Source organism: Melanerpes formicivorus, unplaced genomic scaffold (assembly GCF_026170545.1).
Source record: "Melanerpes formicivorus ecotype bairdi unplaced genomic scaffold, bMelFor1.0.p_v2 SCAF_12, whole genome shotgun sequence".
In the NCBI taxonomy this organism is placed as follows: Eukaryota; Metazoa; Chordata; class Aves; order Piciformes; family Picidae; genus Melanerpes; species Melanerpes formicivorus.
Genome location: NW_027142364.1, coordinates 207,323 through 234,137, shown reverse-complemented (window position 1 = coordinate 234,137; position 26,815 = coordinate 207,323). Strand labels below are relative to the sequence as shown.

General features: G+C 57.7%; 1 protein-coding gene across 1 annotated transcript in view; it reads left to right on the top strand.

Moving 5' to 3' along the window:
• The first annotated feature begins 3,205 nt into the window (after positions 1–3,205).
• LEKR1 (leucine, glutamate and lysine rich 1) overlaps positions 3,206–26,815 on the top strand; it is a 40,078-nt gene continuing 16,468 nt past the window's right edge. Inside the window, exons 1-6 of the mRNA XM_068145675.1 lie at positions 3,206–3,289; positions 3,503–3,584; positions 17,095–17,309; positions 22,187–22,306; positions 23,486–23,661; positions 25,937–26,122. Coding sequence (XP_068001776.1) covers positions 3,537–3,584; positions 17,095–17,309; positions 22,187–22,306; positions 23,486–23,661; positions 25,937–26,122 — 745 coding nt within the window. The 5' untranslated portion in view covers positions 3,206–3,289; positions 3,503–3,536. The remainder of the gene's footprint in view (positions 3,290–3,502; positions 3,585–17,094; positions 17,310–22,186; positions 22,307–23,485; positions 23,662–25,936; positions 26,123–26,815) is intronic.

Sequence of the window (26,815 nt, the reverse complement as noted above, 5' to 3'; positions counted from 1 at the left end):
GAATGTCTTTGGGCACGTTGAAGTTGTCTTTAGGCAAAGAGAAGAGGCTTTGGGTATGCAGGAATTGCTTTGTGTATATAAGAATACATTTAGGCACACAGGGCTTGCTGTGGGCACACAGGACTTGCTACTGGACCCGCTTTGGGCACACAGGACTTGCTTTGGGCACACAAGACTTGGTGTGGGCATATAGGACTTGCTACAGGACTTGCTTTGGGCACGCAGGACTTGCTACAGGACCTGCTTTGGCCACTCAGAACTTATTTTGGGCATATAGGACTTGCTACAGGACCTGCTTTGGGCACACAGGACTTGCTACAGGACCTGCTTTGGGCGCACAGAACTTATTTTGGGCATATAGGACTTGCTACAGGACCTGCTTTGGGCACTCAGGACTTGTTTTGGGCATATAGGACTTGCTACAGGACATGCTTTGGGCACACAGGACTTGCTTTGGGCATATAGGACTTGCTACAGGACTTGCTTTGGGCACACAGGACTTGTTTTGGGCATATAGGACTTGCTACAGGACTTGCTTTGGGCACACAGGACTTGCTTTGGGCATATAGGACTTGCTACAAGACTTGCTTTGGGCACACAGGACTTGCTTTGGGCACACAGGACTTGCTACAGGACCTGCTTTGGGCACACAGGACTTGCTTTGGGCATATAGGACTTGCTACAGGACTTGCTTTGGGCACACAGGACTTGCTTTGGGCATATAGGACTTGCTACAGGACTTGCTTTGGGCACACAGGACTTGGCTTTGGGCACTGAGGAATGCTTTGGGCACACAGGACTTGCTACTGGACCTGCTTTGGGCACACAGGACCTGCTTTGGGCATATAGGACTTGCTACAGGACTTGCTTTGGGCACTCAGGACTTGCTTTAGGCATACAGGAATGCTTTGGGCACACAGGAATTGCTTGGGGCGTGTAGAAATGGCTTTGAGAATAGAGGAACTGCCAGAGGCACACAGAAAAGTGCTTTGTGCATACAGAATTGCTTTGGGTGTGTGGAAAATGGCTTTGGGCACACAGGAATTGATTTGGGCATGGAGAGGAATGGTTTAGGCATACAGAAAATGCTTTGAGCATATAAAAGATGCTTTGGGCTTATAGGAATTGATTTGGGTATATAGAAGATGCTTTGGGCATATAGAAGATGCTTTGAGCACATAGGGATTGATCTGGGCATAGAGAGACTGCCTTGGGCAGGCAGAAATGCTTTGAGCATATAGAAGATGCTTCGGGCATCCAGAAGATGCCTTGGGCTTGTAGGAGTTGATTTGGGCATGTAGAAGATGCTTTGAGCATATAGGGATTGATCTGGGCATATGGAAGATGCCCTGGGCATATAGAAGATGCCTTGGGCATAGAGAAAGTGCTTTGGGCAGACAGAAAATGCTTTGAGCATATAGAAGATGCCTTGGGCATCCAGAAATGCTTTGGGCAGGTAGGAATTGATTTGGGCACACAGAAAATGCTTTGAGCATACCAAACAAAAAAGAGGCTTTGGGCATCCAGAAGATGCTTTGGGCTCACAGGATTTGATTTGGGCATCCAGGAAATGCTTCGGGCAGGTAGGGCTTGCACTGTGCACCCAGAAGGTGCTTTGAGCTCCCAGAAGCAGCTTTGTCATGCAGGAATGGCTTTAGGCAGGCTGGAAATGGGCTGTGGGAGCCGAGCAGCATTGCTGTGCTCACGGCCCCTCAGCCACCGCGGCACAGGGCTGTGCCAGCTTCAGGTGGAGAGGCTCAGGCTGCGCCAACTCCCTTGCTGGAGGCTGGGGGGACGAAGCAGATGGCTGGGGTGGCAGAGAGGATGGGGTAGGGTAAAAGTGAGCCTCGTGGCAGTTTCCTGGCCTGCACATAGAGAAGCGGACAACGTGACGTTAATTCAGTTGCAGTGGGGCTATACTGAAAACCTGCATCTTGTATTTTCACTGCTTTGCTGTGGATTCAGGTGGGTGCCACTGAGAGCTGGCAGCACACAAATGGTTCTGACATGGCCCTCACCTGGGCAGGAAGGTCAGGTTTGGGGCAACAAACCAAGCAAAGCCTTTCAGCAGAACCGAGTCTGCGTTCATGCTGTGACCCCCTCCAGAGCCAGCTCTAAGCCTGACAATGAAGCTCACAGAATCCCAGCATGGTGGAGGTTGGAAGGGACCTCTGGAGCTGCCTCCAGCCCGAGCCCCTGCTCCAGCAGGGCACCCACAGCAGCTTGCCCAGCAGCACAATGCCCAGGGGGGTTGGAAGCTCTCCACACCAGGAGACTCCACAACCTCTCTGGGCAGCCTGCTCCAGGCCTCCAGCACCCTCACACCAAAAAAGTTTCTCTTCACCTTTAAGTGAAATCTGTGGTGTTAAGTTTGTGCCCAGTGTCCCTTGTCCTGTTGCTGGGCACCACTGAAAGCCCAGCTCCATCCTCTTGACATTTACATCCTTATATGCATTGCTCAGCTCCCCTCTGGGGCTGCTCTTCTGCAGGCTCTCAGCCTTGGCTGCTCCCAGAGCTGCTCCAGGCCCCTCAGCAGCTCTGCAGCCTGCCCTGGACTCTCTCCAGCAGTTCTCTGTCCCTCTTGAGCTGGGGAGCCCAGAGCTGGACCCAGGACTGCAGCTGTGGCCTCACCAGGGCAGAGCAGAGGGGCAGCAGAACCTTCCTTGCCCTGCTGGCCACACTCTTCTCCATGCAGCCCAGGCCACCTGTGGCCTCCTTGTCCCCAGGGGCACACTGCTGGCTCATGGTGACTTTGCTGTCCCCCAGCACTCCCAGCTCCTTCTCCATGGAGCTGCTCTCCAGCAGGTTCCCCCTCCCTGTGCTGCTGCAGGAGGTTGTTCCTCCCCAGGGGCAGGAGCCTGCCCTTGCCCTGGCTGCACCTCCTCCCGTTCCTAATCCCTGCTTTCCAAAGGGCCGGCTCCGTTATGCCAGGGCTGGCCGTGGAAGGCCTGTGCAGCCCCCCCATACCCATGCCCATACCCCTGCGCCTCCTCCTGCCCCCTGCCCCCTGCCCCTCCTCCTGCCCCCTGCCCCTCCTCCTGCCCCCTGCCCCTCCTCCTGCCCCCTGCGCCTCCTCCTGCCCCCCTGCGCCATCCTTGCGCGAGCCCGCGCCGTCCCCCGTGACGCCGCCCCCCCGCGGTGACGTCATGGCGCCGCCGCCGCGCGCCGTTGCCCTGGTTACGCAGGACGCCGCGGTAAGGACATGGCCGCCCCGGCTGCTTCCCTGCCTCCCCCCCGCGCCGCGCTCCGCCCGCCCCGGCCCGGCGGCTCCGCGCCGCTCTGCCCCAGGGTGGGTTGTGCCCCTCCGCCGCCGCCCTTCCCCCTTTCCTTCGCTCCCCTCCGCGCTGCTCCCGCTCCTCTCTCTCTCTCTCTCTCCCCCCCACATCACGGCCCGGCCCCGCGGGAGGCCTCTCGGGGCTGGCCCCGGGCTGTCTCTAGCATGAACTGCGCGGTCCCGGTGGCGGCGGCGGCAGGTTCTGACCCTCCCTGTGACCTCTGGCAGCTTCCCGCGGCGCGGCGCGGAGCTTCGGGAGGCCATGGAGCGGCGCGGCCCCCTGCACGCCTTGCCCGAGGAGATCCTCAAGGTAGGACCCGGTGTAAATACAAACAGCCACGAGGTGTGGAGGGCACAGACTCAGTCACTGGGGGGTGCTTCACTGGCCTCTGAGCGCTGGCACCTTGTCTGCTGTCCTGGGGGGCATGAGGAAGAGTGTGGCCAGCAGCACAAGGGAGGGACTTCCACCCCCTCTGCTCTGCTCTGCTCAGACCACAGCTGGAGCACTGTGTCCAGTTCTGGGCTCCCCAGTTCAAGAGAGACAGAGACCTGCTGGAGAGAGTCCAACAGAGGCTACAAGGGTGATGAAAGGACTGCAACGTCTCTCTGATGGGGAGCAGCTGTCTGCTGAGGAAAGGCTGAGAGCCCTGGGGCTGCTTAGCCTGGGAAGAGAAGGCTCAGACCTTACAAACGCTTATCAGTATCTGCAGGGTGGGTGTCAGGAAGGGGCCAGGCTCTTGTCAGTGGTGTCCTGTGGCAGGACAAGGGGCAACAGCCATAAGCTGGAGCACAGCAAGTTTGACCTCAGCCTGAGGAAGAGCTTGTTGGGTGTGAGGGTGCTGGAGGCCTGGAGCAGGCTGCCCAGAGAGGCTGTGGAATCTCCTCTAGAGACCCTCAAGACCCACCTGGATTTGTTCCTCTGTGCCCTGCCCTGGGTGACCCTGCTCTGGCAGGGGGGTTCGACTGGATGGTCTCTAGAGGTCCCTTCCAACCTCTACCTTTCTATGATTTTTGGCCTAAAATGCTTGACTTGTTCTAGATGTGGTCACTGGGGCTGTGAGCAACCTGCTGTAGTGTGAGGTGTCCCTGCCCATGCTAGGGGGTTGGAACTGGCTGAGCCTTGAGGTCCCTTCCAACCCTGACAACTCTGTGAGCCTGTGTGAAGCTGAGCTGCACTCTGATGCTGTAGGAAGGCAGCAGAGGAACATTCTCATAGGTGAGGAGGAAAGGCTGAGATTCTCATCTGTCACAGTGCTGGGGGCTGCTTCAGATTCCACACCTCCCCCCCCCAAACCCAGTGTGCCCAGGTGGCCAAGAAGGCCAAGGACATCCTGGCCTGCATCAGGAACAGTGTGGCCAGCAGGAGCAGGGAGGTCATTGTGCCCTGTGCTCAGCACTGCTGAGGCCACACCTTGAGTCCTGTGTCCAGTTCTGGGCCCCTCAGGTTAGGAAGGAGGTTGCGATGCTGGAAGGTGTCCAGAGAAGGGCAACAAAGCTGGGGAGGGGTCTGGAGCACAGCCCTGTGAGGAGAGGCTGAGGGAGCTGGGGTTGCTTAGCCTGGAGAAGAGGAGGCTCAGGGGAGACCTTCTTGCTCTCTCCAACTCCCTGAAGGGAGGTTGTAGCCAGGTGGGGGTTGGTCTCTTCTGCCAGGCACCCAGCACCAGAACAAGAGGACACAGTCTCAAGCTGTGCCAGGGGAGGTTTAGGCTGGAGGTGAGGAAGAAATTCTTCCCAGCAAGAGAGATTGGCCATTGGGATGTGCTGCCCAGGGAGGTGGTGGAGTCACCATCCCTGGAGGTGTTTGGGAAGAGCCTGGATGAGGCACTTGGTGCCATGGTTGAGTTGATCAGATGGTGCTGGGTGATAGGTTGGGCTGGATGATCTCAAAGGTCTTTTCCACCCTGCTCTGGTCTGTGCTGTTCTGTGCTATTCCCTCATGTTTGGTTGCTGGAGCTCTGGAGTGACCTGGGCAGGCCTGATGGAATTGTTCCAAAGGAGTGTCAGAGCACAGAGGAACAGAACGTTCCCCTCCAGCTGCCTGCTGTGCTCTCGGCCTGTGTGAGGCTGCTCTTTGCTCCAGGGGGGGCAGAAGCTGCTCCCTGTAACAGTTGCTGCTGTTCAGATGAGCTCACTTTGGAGGGAGGCTCTTCATGTGTGCTGCTGGACACCAGTGGGACACAGCCACTCTCTGGAACACTGTGAAGCTTTCGCTTGGGCAACAAGAAGTCCTGCTGGCCTCTTAGGTGTTTGTTTATTGTTAGCTGCCTAATCATCAGGAAGTAATTCCCAAGCTTTGTGTGCTCAGGCTGGCACAGCCTGCAGACCTGCTCCCTGGAGCTGTCTGGGAAACCTCTGAGACCATTTCTGAGCCATCCTGAGCAGAGCAGATCCTATAAGGTCCAGGCTGAGAGAGTTGGGGTTGTGCAGCCTGGAGAAGAGAAGGCTCCAGGGAGACCTTAGAAGCTGACCTGCAGTGGTTCCAGGGATGAGGCTTTTCCCATCTCTGGGCAGCCTGGGCCAGGGTTTCACCACCCTGATGGTAAAAAATGTCCTTATCTAGTCTGAAGTACCAGGCTTGAAGTGCCAGGATGCCAAAGGAAGCAGAGGTGGAGCTGCTGCTGAAGCCCAGGCAAAGGTTTCTTGGTCCTCCTCCATCTTCTCAGTGCTTTGAGCACTGGGCAGGCAATCTGTTGAGATCTCTTTCAGCTCTGCAGTGCCCCTTGAACAAAGACATCCTGACCAACCTGATCTCCTTCTATGCCCAGGTGACTGCCTGGTGGATGTGGGGCAGGCTGTGGATGTGGGCTACCTGGACTGCAGCAATGCCTTTGACACTGTCCCCCACAGCAAACTCCTGGCCAAGCTGTCAGCCCCTGGCTTGGATTAGGTTAGGAACTGGCTGGAGGCTGAGCCCAGAGAGTGGTGGTGAATGGTGCCACAGCCAGCTGGCAGCCAGGCACCAGTGGTGTGACCCAGGGATCAGTGCTGGGCCCCATCCTCTTTAACATCTTCATTGATGATCTGGATGAGGGCACTGAGTTGATCAGCAGTAAATTTGCTGATGACACCCAGCTGGGGGCAGGAGTTGATCTGCTGGAGGGCAGAGAGGCTCTGCAGAGGGACCTGGACAGGCTGGACAGATGGGCAGAGTCCAAGGGCAGGAGATTGAACACATCCAAGTGCCAGGTGCTGCACATTGGCCACAGCAACCCCAGGCAGAGCTACAGGCTGGGGTCAGAGTGGCTGAGAGCAGCCAGGCAGAGAGGGACCTGGGGGTGCTGGTCGATGGTAGGCTGAACATGAGCCTGCAGTGTGCCCAGGCAGCCAAGAGGGCCAAGGGCATCCTGGCCTGCATCAGGAAGAGTGTGGCCAGCAGGAGCAGGGAGGTCATTCTGCCCCTGTACCCTGCACTGGTTAGGCCACACCTGGAGTCCTGTGTCCAGCTCTGGACTCCTCAGTTTAGGAAGGAGGTTGAGATGCTGGAAGGTGTCCAGAGAAGGGCAACAAAGTTGGTGAGGGGCTTGGAACACAGCCCTGTGAGGAGAGGCTGAGGGAGCTGGGGTTGCTTAGCCTGGAGAGGAAGAGACTCAGGGGTGACCTTATTGCTCTCTCCAACTCCCTAAAGGGAGGTTGTAGACAGGCAGAGGTTGGTCTCTTCTCCCAGGCAAGCAGCACCAGGACAAGAGGACACAGTCTCAGGCTGTGCCAGGGGAGGTTTAGGCTGGAGGTCAGGAGGAAGTTCTACACAGAGAGAGTGATTGCCCATTGGAATGTGCTGCCTGGGGAGGTGGTGGAGTCACCATCACTGGAGGTGTTCAGGAGGAGACTTGATGGGGTGCTTGGTGCCATGGGTTAGTTGATTAGGTGGTGTTGGATGATAGGTTGGACTTGATGATCTTCCAACCTGGTCTGATCTATTCTATTCTATTCTATCCCTCTGCAGAAGCCACAGCAGGACTGGGAGATCCCCCCAGGAAGAGGCTCACATTGCCCTCCCAGGCAGCTTCGTGTGAGCTCTGCTAGCTCAGAGGCAATGCCAGCCTAAGGGCTGGGGCTCAGGGAACCTTTGCCTTTGACATAGCCTTTGCTGCTGCTCAGCTCTGCACTCAGCTGCCTTGCAGTGTAGCTGCAGCAGGCTGACAAGCCCCACAGCTTGATTGCAAGTGCTGCTCCCCAGCTCCTTCCTCCTTCCCTGCACAGATGTTGTAATTCCCCTCAGGTTCTTGGGCTTTGCAGCCTCTCTTCTGGAGGCTCTCTTTGAGATTGCTCCTAAGAGGAGCAGGCCTGGTGGGGGCTGTGGCTGGCTCTGCCAAACTGAGCAGATGCTCCCAACGTGCAGCTGGGAGGCCAAAGCACCAGTGTCTGTCTGGAGGGGGTGTGCTGAGCCATGTGATTTCAGCTGCTGTTCGGAGCTGGCTGGCTGGAGGGCGGCTTGAAGTGCTGACAGTTGAGCAAGCAGCTGCCTCAGAAGGGTAGAGACCAGAGCTCTCAGCATTCCTCTCCATGCTCTTGGTGGATGGAGGAGCTTCTCCAAGTGTTTATCAGTGCCTGAAGCGGTGACAGAGCTGCTCCCAGAGCTGCAGCCTGCTAGAGGATCATATGGAGAAGGAACGGGAGGGAGCATCCTGTGCCAACCTGGAGAAGGGAAGGCTCTGGGCAGACCTTAGAGCAGCCTTCCAGTACCTGAAGGAGCCACAGGAGAGCTGGGGAGGGACTTTGGACAAGGGATGGGGTTTCTACCACCTCTCTGGGAAACCTGGGCCAGGCTCTCACCACCCTGCTGGTGAAGGACTTCTTCCTTCTTTCCAGTCTCAATCTTCCTCTTTCAGTTCAAACCATCCCCCCTTGGCCTGTCCCAACAGGCCCTGCTCACAAGCCTGTCCCCAGCTTTCTGCTCAGCCCTTGAAGCACTGCAAGGCCACCAGAAGGTCTCCCTGGAGCCTTCTCTTCTCCAGGCTGACCAAGTCCAACTCTCCCAGCCTGGTCCCACAGCAGAGAGCTTCCAGCCCTGCCAGCACTGCTGTGGCCTCTCCTGGCCCTGTCTGTGCTGAGGGCTCCAGAGCTGCCCCAGCATTGCAGGGGAGGTCTGAGCAGAGCAGAGAGGCAGAATCCCCTCCCTGCCCCTGCTGCCCACACTGCTGGGGCTCAGCTCAGGGCAGGCTGGGGCTGGGCTGGCAGTGCTTGGTGCTGCCTCCTCTCCAGCTCTGCACCCCCAGCACCCCCAAGGCTTTCTTCCTGGGGCTGCTCTCCAGCCCTGCATGCCCAGCCTGGGCTGATACCAGGGAGAGCCCTGACCCAGGTGCAGCACCTTGGCCTGGGTCTCAGACAGCTCCACTTCTTGAGCTGGTGCAGGTCCCTCTGGACGGATCCTGTCCCTCAAGCCTGGCATCTTCACCACTCAGCTTGGTGTCATCTGCAGGCTGAGGCTGTGAGGTGTTCCCTAGCTCCTGCTTTTCTGTACCCTTCCTGCAAGCTTGGTGCTGGGAATGTGCTGCCCAGGGAGGTGGTGGAGTCCCTGTCCCTGGAGGTGTTCAAGAGGGGATTGGATGTGGCACTTGGAGCCATGGTTTGGCTGTCAGGAGGTGTTGGGTGACAGCTTGGACTTGATGACCTCTGAGGTCTTCTCCAACCTGCTTGATTCTATGATTCCCTGAGCTGGAAGGGTTTCAGTGCCTGCAGGAACAGGAGCAGTTGGCTTGTAGCTAGGAGAGGCTTCCCTGCAGCTGTGGCTCCAGGGTCAGTGTTGTGAGGCCAGGCTGTGGTTCACAAAGGGTTAAACGACCCCGGCTCTCCGCGGGCATCTCATTGTGGGGCAGTTCATTGCTGGAGGGCAGCTCCAGCGCTGTCCTTGTGGCCTCCTGGCCCTGTGTGAGCTCCCTGCAGGGCTGGGGCCAGCCTGTGCAGGTCCTACCAGCACAACCCAGGCTTTTCTGAGCCGTGAAGTTCGCTTCGCTCGCAGGCAGGAGAAAAGAAACCCCCAACCCGCCCCCCCCCCAGGCTACCTGAAAGCCGAGAAGCATTTCCTGCCCTGCCCCAGGGATCCTTCCAGGGCATGTTTTGAATGAGATTTGGAGGGCAGGATGTGCTGCTTTGACTCCCAGCCCATGTTTTGCAGCCTTCATCTCTGCATTCAAAGCAAGCCCCGGGCTGCTTCGGGCTTTATTTTGCAACTGCTTTTCCTTTTTTATGGCAGGGGAGCAAACAAATCATCATCCATGGCTTAGCTTTACAACCTGTGTGAGCAGCTGCTGCCTGCAGCCTTGGCTCACCACAGACTGCTTTCAAGAAGTGAAGTTTCTGCTGAGGCCCTTAAAAAGCTTGCTTTGAGTGATGATGATGATGATGATGATGATGATGAAAAGTCCATTCCAATCAGAGGGTTCTCCAAGTGTTGCTGGGCCAGCAGGAGACTCTTCCCAGCACATCAGCTGTGTGTGTGTGTGTGGTGTGAGGAATGATTTAGTGCTTGCACAACAGGGATTAGCTGCTTTGGCAGGAGGGATGAAAGGCCTGAGAGAAATGAAAGTGGAGTGGCAGAGGAGGACCAGAGGGAAAAGAAAGTAGAGAAAGCAGGCTGAATAGAGAGGAAGGGTTGAGGAGCAGCCAGCTGCCACCCAGGGACTCTTGGGTGAGGATTTCCTTGCCTTGACCTGTGGTGTTCTGCTGCACAAGAGCAGTTTGGACAACTGCAGGGGAGGGGGTTTGGGGGCTTGGCCAATCCTGGCTACAGCACTTTCAGCCCTGATGGAGAACTGGGGAGGCAGCAAGAGCTGCTGCTGCTGGGCTGCAGAATCCCCACAGCCCAGCCTGGCAGTGCTTGGAAGGGACCTCTGGAGCTCACCCAGTCCAAGCCCTCTGGAATGAACCAGGCTGGAAAAGACCTTTGAGATCATCCAGTCCAACCTAGCACCATCTGATCAACTCAACCATAGCACCAAGGGCCTCATCCAGGCTCTTCCTAAACACCTCCAGGGATGGTGACTCCACCACCTCCCTGGGCAGCACATTCCCATGGCCAATCTCTCTAGCTGGGAAGAATTTCTTCCTAACATCCAACCTAAACCTCCCCTGGCACAGCTTGAGACTGTGTCCTCTTGTTCTGGTGCTGGGTGCCTGGGAGAAGAGACCAACCCCCACCTGGCTACAACCTCCCTTCAGGGAGTTGTTAGGGAGCAAGAAGGTCTTGGACTGGATGAGCTCCAGAGGTCCCTTCCAACCTCTCTCTTTTGGGGACTGTCTGACCTGAGGGAACAGATTCAGAAAGATCTGAAACTGATTTCCTGCCCTGCTGCCTGCCTCCAGCCTGAGGATGATGAGATCCTGCTGAGATGGAGAACATGGGTTGGTGTTGAGCAGCTTGAGATGGAGACCCTGGGGTGGTATTGAGCAGCTTGAGATGGAGCCCCTGGGGTGGTGTTGAGCAGCTTGAGATGGAGCCCCTGGGGTGGTGTTGAGCAGCTTGAGATGGAGCCCGTGGGGTGGTGTTGAGCAGCTTGAGATGGAGCCCCTGGGGTGGTGTTGAGCAGCTTGAGATGGAGCCCATGGGGTGGTGTTGAGCAGCTTGAGATGGAGACCCTGGGGTGGTGTTGAGCAGCTTGAGATGGAGACCCTGGGGTGGTGTTGAGCAGCTTGGTTCTGTTCCTGCCCTGATCCAGAGCCTTGCTGCTGGGGGGGGGAAGGTTCCTGTTCCCCTTTCACCCTCCTGTAGCAACAGCTAGGATCTGGCTGTGCCAGGAGGAGCTTTTTGCTCCTGACAGACACACACAGCCTCTGGAGCTCCCCCAGCCCAAGCCCCTGCTCCAGCAGGGCACCCCCAGCAGCTTGCCCAGCAGCACAGTGCCCAGGGGGGGTTGGAAGCTCTCCACACCAGGAGACTCCACAACCTCTCTGGGCAGCCTGCTCCAGGCCTCCAGCACCCTCACACCAAACAACTTTCTCCTCCTGTTCAGATGGAGCCTCCTGGGGTGCAGTTTGTGCCCATGTCCTGTCCTGTTGTATCAGCCACTCCTTCCAGCTTAGTGTCATCACATTCATCTAGCTGAGCTGGGCAAGAAGTGTGTCCCCACCTTCTTCATGGAAAAACCTGACAGGACTTCTCAGGTGGATAGGATGGGGTGGGGTTGGAAGGGGCCTTAAAGATCTCCAATGTCCCTTCCAACCCAAACAATTCTGTCCATCCAGTTCCAGCCCCTGGCCATGGGCAAGGACACCTCCTACCAGATCAGCTTGTTCAAGGCCCTATCCAGCCTGGCTTGCAGCACTTCCAGCCTTGGAGCCTCCACAGCTCCCCTGGACAACCTGTTCCAGTGCCTCAGCACCCTCCTGGGGAAGGATTTCCTCCTCGTGCCTCATCTCAATCCATCTTTGCCCAGTTTGAAGCAATCAGCCCTCCTCTCTCACTCCACGCCCTGGTCAAATGGCTCTTGCCTTCAGGGTCTGTGTGTCACTGTTGACATTTGGTCACAGGGCTGCTGTCATCTTGTCAAATGCAAAGCAGGAAAGCATCAGGTGGAAAGCAGAGCTTGGAAGAAACAGAAAATGAAACTCTGACTAGAAAGGGGACTGTGTGTGCTGCCAGCAGGGAGAGGAAGCACTCAGCAGGGACACTGCAGCTCCAGCAGGTTGCTCACAGCCCCACACAGCCTGACCTGCACTGGTGCCAGGGGCTGGGCAGCTACCACCTCCCTGGGCACCCTGGGCCGAGGTCTCTCTCTGCCCTCGTGGTGAAGAACTTTTTCCTTCTCTGCAGTTCTGAATCTGCCCTTTTGAGTTCAAGCCACCCCCCCCCCCCCCGCCCTTGTGCTGTCACAGCAGGCCCTGCCCAGTGGAGAAAATTCTTCCTTGTATCTCATCCAGGATTCCTAATGAGATCAAGAGAAGGAAGTAATGGGTTTGAAATGGAAGGAGAGCTGGCTGAGCATCCTTCACACCCAGGAGATGCTGAGCTCCAGCTGTGAGCTCCAGCTGTGAGCTCCAGCACTCACCACCCTCCTCCCTTCACCCAGTGCTCCTCAGGCACCTTACCTGCACAGGCTGGGAGCTGGGCAGAGGAACCTCATGAAGTTCAACCAGGCAAGGCTAGGGTCCTGCAGCTAGGGAGGAACAACCTCCTGCAGCAGCACAGCTGAGGGGGAACCAGCTGGAAAGGACCTGGGAGTGCTGGGGGGCAGCAAGGTCACCCTGAGCCAGCAATGTGCCTGCTTGGCCTATAAGGGCAATGGTGTCCTGGGGTGGATGAAGAAGAGTGTGGCCAGCAGGGCAAGGAGGGTCTCCTGCCCCTCTAATCTGCCCTGGTAAGGCCACAGCTGGAATATTGGTTCCAGTTCTGGGCTGCCCAGCTCAAGAGAGACAGAGACCTGCTGGAGAGAGTCCAGGGGAGGCTGCAGAGCTGCTGAGGGGCCTGGAGCAGCTCTGTGAGGAGCAAAGGCTGAGAGCCCTGGGGCTGAGAGCCTGCAGAAGAGCAGCCCCAGAGGGGAGCTGAGCAATGCTCAGCAAGAGCTAAAGGCTGGGGGGCAAGAGGCTGGGGCCAAGCTCTGCTCAGTGGTGCCCAGGGACAGGCCAAGGGGCACACACTGGCACCCAGGAGGTTGAAAGTTGTTTGGTGTGAGGGTGCTGGAGGGCTGGAGCAGGCTGCCCAGAGAGGTTGTGGAGTCTCCTGGTGTGGAGAGCTTCCAACCCCCCCTGGGCACTGTGCTGCTGGGCAAGCTGCTGTGGGTCCCCTGCTGGAGCAGGGGCTTGGGCTGGGGGAGCTCCAGGGGTGCCCTCCAGCAGGCTGGGCTCCAGTCATTTCTTGTCAGTTTCCTTTTGAGTTCCGTAACCAAAGGGAACGGGAAAGTGAAAGAGCTTTCAGTGCCTGTATAGAAATCTTTGGAGCTCAGGCCCCCGGCTGCTTTCGTTTGTTTCTGATCCTCCTGGCAGGGCTGAAGCCTCTGTGCCTGGCAGGGCTGCTGCCAGAGCAAGCTGTTCTTTTGGGGCTGGGAGGCCCCTCCTGACAGCTCGTTTTGTCCTTTCCTCAGTGTGGTCATTTCAGGGCTCTGGAAGCCGCTGCTGCTGCTTCTCCCCACCGACAGTTTCACATTTCCAGAGCACGCTCTGCAGCTGCCAGGGAAAACAGACCTGGGGCTTCCCACTGCTTCAGAGCAAGGGGAAGCAGGGAGTGGGGTGAGAAAGGAGAAGGAATGAGGGGAAAGGAAGCTTGGCCCTGGTGCTTCCAGGGCATAACAGAGCCACAGAACTGTCAGGCTTGGAAGGGACCTCAAGGCTCAGCCAGTTCCAAGCCCCCTGCCGTGGGCAGGGACACCTCACACTACGGCACAGCTTGAGGCCATTGCCTCTCCTTCCATCACCTGAGACCAGGGAGCAGAGCCCAAGCCCCACCTGGCTCCAGCCTCCTTTCAAGCAGCAGCAGGGAGCAAGGAGGTCTCCCTCAGCCTCCTCTTCTCCACCCTCAGCTGCTGCTCCCCAGCCCTCTTCTCCAGCCCCTTCCCCAGCTCCCTTGCCCTTTTCCTCCCTTCTCTCCTGCTCCAGGGTCACTCACCTTCTTCTGGAGCTCTTCATGCTCCCTCTGGTACTTTGTGATGAGTCCTTGCTGCTTCTGTCTCTCAAGCTCTACTTCCACCCTGGCTTCCTCCTTGGCTTTCAGAATTTCTTCTCTGTGCCTTGCCTCCCTTTTGGCCAGCTCCATCTCCACCTGGGGCACAAGAGAGGCTTCCTGGTGTGGAGCAACTCATCCTCAGGTGCTCTTCACACAGGCTCACACAGCTGCCAGGCTTGGAAGGGACCTCAAGGCTCAGCCAGCTCCAACCCCCCTGCCATGGGCAGGGACACCTCACACCACAGCAGGTTGCTCACAGCCACATCCAGCCTGGCTGCAAACACCTCCAGGCAGGAGGCTTCCACCACCTCCCTGGGCAACCTGTGCCAGGCTCTCACCACCCTCATGGGCAACAACTTCTTCCTAAAGTGAAGCTGTGGTTAAAGTGCTGCAGTTTACTGAGTCTGGGACATGATCAACCTTTAAAGGAGAATTTCTGAAGGCTGTTTTCTTCCATGTGAGTTCTTTTCACCCCAGTGCCTCAAAATCTCTCTCTTCCCCCCCACCCCTGCAAAACAAAGGCTTTGGACATTCTCAGTACAAATCTGCACTTTCCCAGCTTCCAGGGGTTTGTCACTGGCTTAAAATCCTTTCAGCAGCTGAGAGCTGCCAGAGAGGTTCAGGTGTGTGTGGAGCTCTCCACTCCCAGCTGCTCTCCCACCCATTCCCCATCTTTCCTGCCTCCTTCTTCTCAATGCTGATCAAGACCTAAGGAACAACCTCAGTAACTGCTGCTGGGAGCTGATTGCTTCTCCTCTGCTCAGAGAACCAACCAGGTTGGAAAAGACCTCAGAGATCATCAAGTCCAACCTGGTACAGCAGCTCAGGGAGGGAAAGAGGTTGGATATTGACTCTGTGAATAATCAGTTGGTTAATGATGCTGATTAAGAGGGAGCTGAGCTAGGTGGTGATGAAGAAATGCTGAGGGGCCTGGGGCTGAGAGCCTGCAGAAGAGCAGCCCCAGAGGGGAGCTGAGCAATGTTCAGCAAGAGACAAAGGCTGGGGGGCAAGAGGCTGGGGCCAGGCTCTGCTCAGTGCTGCCCAGGGACAGGCCAAGGGGCACAAAGTGGCAGCCAGGAGGCTCCATGTGAGCAGGAGGAGAAAGTTGTTTGGTGTGAGGGTGCTGGAGGGCTGGAGCAGGCTGCCCAGAGAGGTTGTGGAGTCTCCTGGTGTGGAGAGCTTCCAACCCCCCCTGGGCACTGTGCTGCTGGGCAAGCTGCTGTGGGTGCCCTGCTGGAGCCGGGGCTTGGTTCTGGATGGGCTCCAGGGGTCCCTTCCAGCCCTGGGACGCTCCCTGATACCTTTCTGTCTTTGCTGTTTGAGGTTGTCTCTGGCTGTATTTTCAGTGTCCTCTCAGTCTCCCTTGAAGCGTTTCTGCTTCATTGCATTTCTGGGGGGACCCAAGAGCAGGCTCAATCCTGCAGGGTTCAGAGCTCTGACCTGCTGGTGCTTACATGTCCCCTGCTGCCCTGCAGACCTTTTTGAGCAGGGCTGGTTGGGCTTTTTTTGTCTTGCTCTACCCCTTTTTCCTGTGCAGGTTCAGTTCTGTGTCACTTGACACACAGAATACTGCCTTCAGGAAGTGAGGATGATAACCCCAGCCACAAACCCCTGAGACACCTGAGTCCCAAGTGCACCCTGGAGCCAGATAACATGGACCCTGCTGCTCTTTGTGAAGCCTTTGCTCCCTGCAAAGCTGAATGGTTTGCCCCTTTCCCAGCTTGTTCCTCAGTTTAAGAAGTGATCTCTCACTTTCCACGTGCCTGACGTGCTCTGGGGCTCGTCCATCAGCCCTGACTGCTTCACACCTGGCAAATGGCTCACATTTTCCACAGCCCTCCAGTGCCACAGCCACTCCATTGTCATCATTAGTTCCTTGCCTCGTTGGGGATTGCTGAAGGTTGCTGGGTGACATCATTCTGCTCACTCTTCTCTTTGCAGCCTGGCTCCTGCTACACTGGATGGGAGCTGGCAGCCTCTCTTCCTCCCCCCCCCAGTAAATAACCTTTCCTCTGGCTCAGGCAATCACAGATTCATGAGGGAACGGATGAACTGTGTCAAGCACAGCATTTTGTTGGCAGAGGACATGCAGCTGGGTGGGGAGGTTGCTGTGCTGGAGGGGAGCAGGGCTCTGCAAGGGGGACATGGCCAGGTTGAACCCCATGAGCTTCAACAAGGCCAAGTCACAACCGCCCCAGGGAGGCTCCAGGCTTGGGGCACAGTGGCTGGGAGCTGCCTGGTGGGAAAGGACCTGGGGGGTGTTGGTCAACAGCAGCTGAAGGTGAGCCAAGGTGTGCCCAGGTGGGCAAGGAGGCCTCCAGCAGCCTGGCCTGGAGCAGCAGTGGTGTGGGCAGCAGGAGAGCAGAGCAGGGGTTGTCCTCCCAGACTGGGCACTGGGGAGGCTACACCTGGAATCCTGGGCTCAGTTTTAGGGCCCTCACTCCCAGAAGGACACTGAGAGGCTGGAGCAGGGCCAGAGAAGGGCAACCAAGCTGGGGAAGGGTCTGGAGAGCAGGGCTGGGGAGGAGCAGCTGAGGGAGCTGGGGGTGTTCAGCCTGGAGAAGAGGAGGCTGAGGGAGACCTCATTGCTTTCTGCAGCTCCCTGAGAGGAGGCTGCAGCCAGGTGGGGGTTGGGCTCTGCTCCCAAGGAACAAGAGATAGGATGAGAGGAAATGGCCTCAAGTTGTGCCAGGGGAGGGTTAGGTTGGCCATGAGGAACAATTTCTGCCCCAGAAGGCTTGTCAAGGCCTGGCCCAGGGCAGAGGTGGAGTCCCCATCCCTGGAGGGGTTTCAGAGCTGTGTGGATGTGGTGCTGGGGGCCATGGGTCAGCCCCAGCCTTGGCACAGTTAGGGAAGGGTTGAGCATGATGACCTCAGAGGTCTCTCCCGACCCAAACCGCTGTGTGGCCCTGAGTCCATCAGCCTCAGCTCAGAGGCCTTCAGTCTGGGGCTGCAGAGGGAGCTCCCCTGCAGCCAGTCCCACAGCTGAGCCATCCCCTGGGGCCTGCAGGAAGGCAGTGTGCTGCTCCAGCTCCATTCCACCTTGCTGACAGGGAGTTTTGCCTCTGTTTGTGAGGGCAGCAGCCTCCCCTGGCGAGCGGTGCTGCAGAGCAGGAGGGGCTGCGGGCAGCTCTGTCGTTATTAGCCTCCAGTGTCAGGCGGAGAGGGCTCCGGGGCTGCTCCACGCCTTCCTTAACCACCTCCCCAATGTTTCTCTTTCCCTCAGATGCCTCGGGATGAGACAGTGTGTAAGTACTGTGGGGTCAGCTATCTGATCCTGCATGAGTTCAGAGTGATGCAAGACAAAGTCCGAGCCATGGAAAAGGAGATCCGAGAGTGCGAGGGAAGCCTGGAACGGGAGAAAGGACTCCAGGCAGAGCTGCAGGCCCTTTACCAAGGCCTTGAGCACTACAGAGCTGACAGCCAAGCCAAAGCTGAGAGGTCAGAGCCTGTTTCCTAGCCTGATGTTGTTCTCCTCGCTGTCCATTAGCTCGTTTCGTTCCAAAGCCCTGTAAAACGCAGCTGAGCTTTGCCTGCCTTCCGTCAGCCCTGAGACGTGTGCCGCCAGGCTGAGCTCTCAGCACCTGCTGGCACGGCCTCTGGGAGGCAGCTCCGGGCTCCTGCAGGCTTTGGAAGCAGTCAGCACGTGGAAAGTGAAGGAGAGGTCACAAGACACAGGGTTTGTGTTGCTGATCACCCTGCCCAGAGTCACAGATGGCATCTGGTTGGAAGGGACCCTCAGAGGTCATCTTGTCCAACCCCCCCTGCAGTCAGCAGGGACACCTCCAGCCAGATCACCTCCAGCCACATCCAGGCTGACCTTCAATGTCTGCAGGGATGGGCCACAACCACCTCCCTGGGCAGCCTGTGCCAGTGTCTCCCCAGCCTCCCTGTGCAGAACTTCCTCCTGGTGTCCAACCTAACTCTGCCCTGCTCCAGTTCCAAACCATTGCTCTCATCCTATCCCCACAGCCCCTTCTGAACAGTCCCTCCCCAGCCTGCCTGCAGCTCCCCTTCAGGTCCTGGAAGGCTGCTCTAAGGTCTCCCTGGAGCCTTCTCTTCTCCAGGCTGAACAGCCCCAAGTCCTTCAGCCTGTCTTCATAGGAGAGGTTCTCCAGCCCCCTGCTCTTCTTGGTGGCCTCCTCTGGCCCTTCTCCAGCAGCTGCATGTCCTTGTGCTGGGAGCCCCAGAACTGGAGGCAGTGCTGCAGGTGAGGCCTGAGCAGAGCAGAGGGGCAGAATCCCCTCCCTGCTGCTCACACTTCTGTTGCTGCAGCCCAGGCCATGGTTCTCTTGCTTGTTGAATTTGACCTCAACTCAATCTACCTTTGTGCAACCTGGCTGCTTAGCAGAGCCCCAGCAGCCACCTGGCTGGGCAAAGTCTGAACTTGTCCCCAGAGCCTGGAGTGCCTGAGCAGTGCTGGGAGCCTCCAGCACAGCTCCCAGCCCACACAGCCCCTGGCTGGCAGTGCCGTGTGGGGGCTTGCCCTGGGAGCCTGCAAGGGCTGCAGCTGGGGAGTGGTGCATGCCTGCAGGAGGCTGTCACTGCTTCCAGAATAGCCTGGGGAGGGAAGCAGCACCAAGCAAAAAAAAAGGGTCACTTGAGTGGAGTTGGCTTTTTGTGGGGGCTGCTGCTGTTGAGGAGTTGGTGATGAGGGAGGGTGTGAAAAACAAGGCTGAGAGCCCCTGGGGCTGCTTGGCCTGGAGAAGAGAAGGCTGAGAGGGGATCTGATCAATGCCTATCAATACCTGAAGGGTAGGGGGCAAGAAGAAGAAGGAGGGGCCAGGCCTGGGCAGGGTGGAGACCTGGGTAAAGGGGAGCCTCATGAAGTTCAACAGGAAGGAATGGAGAGTCCTGCACCTGGGGAGGAGCAGCCCCCAGCAGCAGGACAGGGGAGGGGGGAGCTGATGGGAAGAAAGCAGCTTCATGGAGAAGGACCTTGGAGTGCTGGGGGACAACGAGGCCACCATGAGCCAACAGTGTGCCCTCAGGGCCAAGAAGGCCAATGGTGTCCTGGGGGGGGTGAAGAAGAGTGTGGCCAGCAGGGCAAGGAGGGTCTCCTACCCCTCTAATCTGCCCTGCTGTGGCCACAGCTGGAATATTGGTTCCAGTTCTGGGCTGCCCAGCTCCAGAGAGACAGAGAACTGCTGGGCAGGCTGGGAAGCTGCTGAGGGGCCTGGAGCAGCTCTGGGAGCAGCAAAGGCTGAGAGCCCTGGGGCTGAGAGCCTGCAGAAGAGCAGCCCCAGAGGGGAGCTGAGCAATGCTCAGCAAGAGACAAAGGTTGCCCAGGGAGGTTGTGGATGTCCCCTGGCTGGAAGGTGTCCAGAGAAGGGCAACAAAGCTGGGGAGGGGTCTGGAGCACAGCCCTGTGAGGAGAGGCTGAGGGAGCTGGGGCTGCTTAGCCTGGAGAAGAGGAGGCTCAGGGGAGACCTTCTTGCTCTCTACAACTGCCTGAAGGGAGATTGTAGCCAGGTGGGGGTTGGTCTCTTCTCCCAGGCACCCAGCACCAGAACAGGAGGACACAGTCTCAAGCTGTGCCAGGGGAGGTTTAGGTTGGAGGTTAGGAGAAAGTTCTTCCCAGCAAGAGAGATTGGCCATTGGGATGTGCTGCCCAGGGAGGTGGTGGAGTCCCTGTCCCTGGAGTGGTTCAGAAAAGCCTTGGATGTGGCACTGGGAGCCATGGTCTGGCTGTCAGGAGGTGCTGGGTGATAGGTTGGACTTGATGACCTCTGAGGTCTTTTCCAACCTGGGTGATTCTATGATTCTAAGAGCCAGCTCTGAGCACATCCTGGAGGTCCCTGGAGCTGAAGAGAGCTCAGTGAGACTTTGTGCCCCTGACAGCAGGTTCCAGCCCGCTCTGGGCCTCCTGTCCCTGCTGACTCCAGGCAAGGAGGGTGCAGATCTCTCAGGCAGGCCTCAGCTGCTCCTGCTGGGACTCAGACAGAGCTTTCAAGGGGTTGTTTTGTTTTTCCCCTGCCCTGAGCCCCTGTGCCATGCAGGCTCTTGCTGCAGACAAACAGGGTAATTACTCTTGTCAGGGCTGTGGGGACAAGCAGGCTGTTTGTTTGCTGGCCACAAGCCCTTGCAAACTCCTTCCTCCTCCTTTTTTTTCTCCCCCCTCTGCCTTCCTTCTGCTGCTATTCTTCTCCTTGTCAGCACCAGCAGTTAACATGTTGTAATTCAAACTCCCACTCTGGGCAGGCTTCCTCCTGTGCTCACCCAGCAGGCATGCTGGCTGCAGGGGGGGGAGAGGATGTTGATGTTCACAGCTGATGGGAGCTGGAGGAGAGGGGCTGGGGAGCAGGGTGTTCCCACGCTGCTCTCCTGGTGCCAGCACTCCAGCAGCCACTGAACTTTCCCCCTTCCTGCTCAACAGCACCAAAATAACATCTTCATTCCTCATCCTCCTCACAGCTGAGCAGAGCAGACAGACTGCAGCTCTCCTGCCTCCTCCCCTGGCTCTTGGAAGTGCAGCTGACAAGGAGGTGGTGGAAGTGGCCCTTTGCACTCCCTGCTGGCCTCATGACACTCAGAGAGACCCAGAATGGGTTGGCTTGGAAGGGAACCTTCCAGGTCACTCAGTTGCCAGGGGTAGAGACACCTCTCACCAGCCCAGGCTGCTCAAGGCCTCAGCCAGCCTGGCCTTGAGCACTTCCAGGGAGGAGGCAGCCACAGCCTCCCTGGGCAAGCAGGGAGAAATTGTTGGCAGTGAGGGTGGGGAGAGCCTGGCACAGGCTGCCCAGGGAGGCTGTGGCTGCCTCCTGCCTGGAGGTGTTCAAGGCCAGGATGGACAGGAGAAGCTTCCAGGGAGGGGACAGCCACAGCCTCCCTGGGCAGCCTGTGCCAGGCTCTCCCCACCCTCACTGCCAAGAATCTCTTCCTCATCTCCAGTCTCAGTTTCCCCTCTCCCAGCTCAAAGCCATTGTCCCTCCTTCTATCACTAGAAGCCCTTCTCCAAAGCCCCTCCCCAGCTCTCCTGTAGCTCCTTCAGGTACTGGAAGACTGCTCTGAGGTCTCCCTGGAGCCTTCTCAGATGTGCACCTAAGGCACATTCAGCACAGGGCTTGCTTCTGGAGGAGTTCTTTGACTCTAAACCCTCCTCCCTGTGTCCTGAGGCAAGGAGCAAGGCAGTGCCTCTGCCAGCCTCAGCTTTGCAGAGTGCCAGGGGCTGCAGACATGATTTCTTTGCTCCTGACAGTGAGTCAGCAGGAGGCCAGTGGCTCACTGTCTCTGTGTGCAGGAAGTGTTGAAAGCTTCCCAAGGGACTGGGCTTTAGCAGCTCTGGCTCATTCTGGTTCTATTTTTGGGGCTAGAAGATTCATCCCATCCCTGGAGGTGTTCCAGGCCAGGTTGGATGAGGTCTTGAGCAATCCCTGGAGGTGTTCACAAAGGGATTGGATGTGGCCCTTGGAGCCATGGTTTAGTTAGTCATGGGGGGTTGGGTGGCAGGTTGGACCTGATCATCTCTGAGGTCTCTTCCAACCTCCTTCATCCTATAAACAGTTTGTGATGAAGTTCCTCCTGTCCAACCTGGCTTTGAACACCTCCAGGGAGGGGAAGCTCCCACAGCCTCCCTGGGCAACCTCTTCCAGTGTCTCCCCACCCTCACTGCCAAGAATTTCTCCCTAATCTCCAGCCTCAAGCTCCTCTCCTCAAGCTTCCACCCATTCCCCCTCAGCCTATCCCTACCAGCCCTTGTAAAACTCCCTCCCCAGATGGAAAAGAGGAAGGCTCTGGGGGAGACCTCAGAGCTGTCTTCCAGCACCTGAAGGGGACTGCAAGAAAGCTGTGGAAGGACTTTTGCCAAGGGAGAGGGACAGTGGCTTTGAGCTGGGAGAGGGGAGGTTGGGACTGGAGATGAGGAAGTCATCCTCTTGCCAGGGGGGGTGGGGAGACACTGGCACAGGCTGCCCAGGGAGGCTGTGGATGTCCCCTCTCTGGAAGCTTCTCCTCTCCAACCTGGGCTTGAACACTTCCAGGGAGGAGGGCATCCACAACCTCCCCAGGGAGGAGGACATCCACAACCTCCCCAGGGAGGTTCCTGCTTGTTGTAGAGCCCAGGAGGTTCCACCTGAGCAGGAGGAGAAAGCTGTTTGGTGTGAGGCTGCTGGAGGCCTGGAGCAGGCTGCCCAGAGAGGTTGTGGAGTCTCCTGGTGTGGAGAGCTTCCAACCCCCCCTGGGCACTGTGCTGCTGGGGAAGCTGCTGTGGGTGCCCTGCTGGAGCAGGGGCTTAAGCTGGGGGAGCTCCAGAGCTCCCTCCCAACCCCCAGCACCATTCTGTGATTCAATGAATGAATTTAAGTCCTTTTCCCTTCTAGGCTGAAGAACCTCTCAGTGGAGCTGAAGAAGAAGCAAGATGAATTAAGGAGCCTGAAAGAAGACCTGAAGTATTCCCAAGAGGAGAAAGAAGCTGCCCACAATCAATCACAAGAGCTCAGGTAAGAACCCAAAGAGGAAAGCTGATGTTGAGCCTCCTGTGAGGGTGTGCAAGGACCTGAGGAGGTGCAGGCAGAAGCAGGGAGAAGACTCTTTATAGCCTCCCTGGAGTTCCTTGCTCTCCCAGAGGGCAGCCAGGAGCTGCAGAGGTAGCAATGCCCTGGGAGATCTCTCTGCTGATTGCTGGTCTTCACAGAACGTGCTGGGGCTTGGCAGTGACCTCTGCAGCTCATCCAGTCCAGCCCCCTGCTGAAGCTCTTCCAACCCAGCCAAGTCTCTGAGTCCCTGATGGGGAAAGCAAGGGAAGAGTTTTCCTCACCCCTGGAAGCCTGGGGGCACTCTGGGGGCAGCTCTGGTGGCTGCATGTGAGTGAAGCTGGCAGCAGCCAGGAGCTGCCTGCAGCTCTCCCTCCTGACCCCACTGCAGAGCTGTGGCCTCACTGCACTCTCTCAGCTGTGGGGCAGGCTGCTGGCAGGGCCAGGCACAGTCCCACAGCAGCTGCCTGCAGGGCCCTGAGTTGGCTGTGCACAAAACCCAGCAGAAGCTTGGCTGCAGATTATTTCTCTTGGCAGGGTAGGGGCTGGAAGGGAGCTCTGGAGCTCATCCAGAACCAAGCCCCTGCTCCAGCAGGGCACCCACAGCAGCTTGCCCAGCAGCACAGTGCCCAGGGGGGGTTGGAAGCTCTCCACACCAGGAGACTCCACAACCTCTCTGGGCAGCCTGCTCCAGCCCTCCAGCACCCTCATACCAAACAACTTTCTCCTCCTGCTCACATGCAACCTCCTGGCTGCCACTTTGTGCCCCTTGGCCTGTCCCTGGGCACCACTGAGCAGAGCCTGGCCCCAGCCTCTTGCCCCCCAGCCTTTAGCTCTTGCTGAGTATTGCTCAGCTCCCCTCTGGGTCTGCTCTTCTGCAGGCTCTCAGCCCCAAGCCCCTCAGCATTTCTTCATCAGCATCTAGCTGAGCTCCCCTCTCAATCAGCATTATTAATCAACTGATTATTCACAGAGTCAATACAGAGGAGCAAGCCTCACCCCCTGAGCTGCTGTAACAGAGGACAAGCCATCAGCTCCCAGCAGTAATTGCTGAGGTTGCTTCAGCTCCTCAGGTTGACTCAGAGGAGGGTTTTCTTGTGTCCTCTCACAGCCATCCTCCTGCTGCTCTTCTTTTGTGTCTTGCAGGAGCACTCTGGAGCACCACTGCTCAGCTCTGAAGAAGGCTGTCTCCCTCTTCACTTGGATCAGGAGTGAGCTGGACAGTGTGAAGGAGGCCATCTGCAGCAACCTGCAGCACTGGGCTGCCATGAAAGAAGAGCTCTTGCTGCAGATCAAAGCCATCAGCAGAGAAGCTCTGGCAGGTGGAATCATCCTGCAGCCAACTTAGCCAAGGGAAAGAACTTTTCCTGGCAGGGAAGTGTAGCACAGGAGAGTCAGAGATTCACCTTCAAGCTCTGCCAGTTCCAACCCTCCTGCCATGGGCAGGGACACCTCCCACCAGCACAGGTTGCTCAAGGCCTCATCCAACCTGCCCTGGAACACCTCCCAGGGAGGAGGAGATCCACAACCTCCCTGGGCAACCTACAGGTTGCCCAGGGAGGTTGTGGATCTCCTCCTCCCTGGGAGGTGTTCAAGCCCAGGTTGGAGAGGAGAAGCTCCATCCAAACCCCTTCAAGCCAAAGCACTCCAAGCAGCTCTGACTCCTTGAGTCCCAGCAGGTTGCTCAGGTGGTTGTCTCTCACCTGATGATGTGACCTTCAAGCAGGGCAAGTGGCAGAGCTCTGCTCAGTGGCACACCAGCAGCCTCAGGGCAGTGCATTTGTGGCCTCAACCTGAATGGAAAACTCAGCCTGGAGTCATGGGATGGCTTGGAAGGGACCTCAGAGCTCAGCCAGCTCCAACCCCTGCCATGGGCAGGGACACCTCACACCAGCCCAGGCTGCTCAGGGCCTTGAACACCTCCAGGGAGAGGCCATCCACAGCCTCCCTGGGCAGCCTGTGCCAGTGTCTCCCTACCCTCCCTGCCAGCAATTTCTTCCTCCTTTCCAGCTTCTCTTCAGGGTCTTTTCCAGCCAAAACCACTCCCTGCTTGGTGTCCTTGTGGGCAGGAGCAGGAGGCTGTGGTGGGTGATGTGCACCTCCTAAATATTTCTGCTGGTGAAGCAGCAGCAGCAGCAAGTTGAGAGCTGAGGTGAAGCCTGGGGGGTGTGGAGTGTCTCAGCAAGTCCCTAAGCTTCATTTTCAGGAGCAGCAGCCCAGCAGCCTGTGCTCTCTGTGACCTCAGAAGCCACTTCTCACGTTTGCAGTGGTGGATTGGTGCAGCTAAGTGAGGCAGCTGTGCTGCAGGGGCCACTGAGGCAGCTCTTGGCTCCCACCAGAGTGGCCTGAGCCCTTCCTGCCTGCTGAGGATGAGCATGAGCAGCACAGCCTTCTGCAGGCTGTGTCAGCAGAGGCAGTTTCAATGTCAGTGTCAGTGCCAGGCACTCCCAGCCCTGACTGCAGCTCCTAACTGCCTGTCCCCCAGGCTTACCCTCCTGCCTGCTCATTCCCTGCCTACTCCAAGCTGATAGAGGGAATGAGAGGTTGTGCAGACACCCTCAGGCTCAGAGGGAGTCAGCAGGATCTGAGCTTTCTTTTCTGGAGTGTTTGTTCTTCTGTTTGCTGTCAGGCTGGAGGGAAGGGATCCCTGCAGGGGGACCTGGGCAGCCTGCAGAGCTGAGCCCAAGCCAACCTTGTGAAGGTCAACAAGGCCAAGTGCAGGGTCCTGCACCTCAGCTGGGGCCATCCCAAGCACAAATCCAGGCTGGGTGGAGAATGGGCAGAGAGCAACCCTGAGGAGAAGGCCTTGGGGGTGCTGGGGGTGCAGAGCTGGAGAGGAGCCAGCACTGAGTGCTGCCAGCCCAGCCCCAGCCTGCCCTGGGCTGAGCCCCATCGGTGTGGGCAGCAGGGGCAGGGAGGGGATTCTGCCCCTCTGCTCTGCTCAGACCTCCCCTGCAGTGCTGGGGCAGCTCTGGAGCCCTCAGCACAGACAGGGGCTGTGGCCAGGGGAGGCCACAGCAATGCTGGCAGGGCTGGAAGCTCTCTGCTGTGAGCCAGGCTGAGAGAGTTGGACTTGGTCAGCCTGGAGAAGAGAAGGCTCCAGGGAGACCTCAGAAAAGCCTTCCAGGATTTGAAGGAGGCTACAGGAGAGCTGGAGGGGGACTTTGGACCAAAGCATGGAGGGACAGGATGAGGGCTGATGGCTTCAAACTGAGAGCAGCTGGATTGAGATTGGACATGAGGAGGGAATCCCTCCCCAGGAGGGTGCTGAGGCTTGCCCAGAGAAGCTGTGGAGGCTCCAAGGCTGGGAGTGTTGAAAGCCAGGCTGGATGGAGCTTTAGGCAGCCTGATCCAGTGGGAGGTGTCCCTGCCCATGGCAGGGGCTTGGAGCTGGCTGAGCTTTAAGATCCTTTCCAACCCAACCCATTCTGTGAGTTCCAGAGGTCACTTCCATCCCCACCCTGCTGGGAGTGTGTTGTGAATGTCCATGGCTTCCACTGCCCTGTATCAAACTGAGGCCATAGCTCAGCTGGGACCCTTGCTTAACTGAAGGAGGCCATCCTCACAGCAGTCTGTGCCATTTGTTTCCCTCCTCAGACGTCCCCAAGTTGAATCAGCAATTGGCAGAGGCCCAGAGAGAGAATGAAAGCCTCCAGGAGAAGGTGAAGCAGCTCAGGCTGGTGGCTGACACAGTGGAGCTGAAAACCCAACAGCTTCAAACCTCACTGCAGCAAGGGAAGGAGCTCCAAAGCAAGTGCCATGAACTGCAGAAAGAAACCTTAGGTAAGAGGATTTGGCCATTTCAAGGTGGGGGAAAGAAAGCAAAAGGTGGTAAATAGCCCAAAGGATGGGATGGGATGGGATGGGATGGGTTGGGATGGGATGGGTTGGAAGGGACCTTCAAGATCATCCAGCTCCAGGGGCAGGGACACCTCCCACCAGCCCAGCTTACTCAAGGCCTCATCCAGCCTGGCCCTGAACACCTCCAGGGAGGAGGCAGCCACAATCTTCCTGGACAACCTGAGGTGGATGTCCTCCTCCCTGGAGGTGTTCAGGACCAGGCTGGATGAGGCCTTGAGCAACCTGGGCTGGTGGGAGGTGTCCCTGCCCATGGCAGAGGGTTGGAGCTGGCTGAGCTTTGAGGTCCCTTCCACCCCAAGCCATTCTGGGGTTCTCTGGACACTCCAAGCAATGCTCTGCTGCTGAGTGGAAGGCCAGGGAGGATTCTGGCTGGCAGCAGCAGAGGTGGGCTGCAGAGCAGGCTCAGGCAGCCTCTTTTCTCCTGGCTTCATTACACTTGAGGACTGCTGCTGCCTTCCCTTGCTGGTGCATCTCAAGTGTCCAGAGAGACCTCTTGGGGAGGGTAAGAGCAGAGGGAGCACTGGAAATGCTCTCTCCTGATTGCAGGCTGATTCCTATCAGTGTGTCCTCAGTCCCTGTTCTCCTGCAAGCTGAGATGTTTGGAGACCTTGGGCA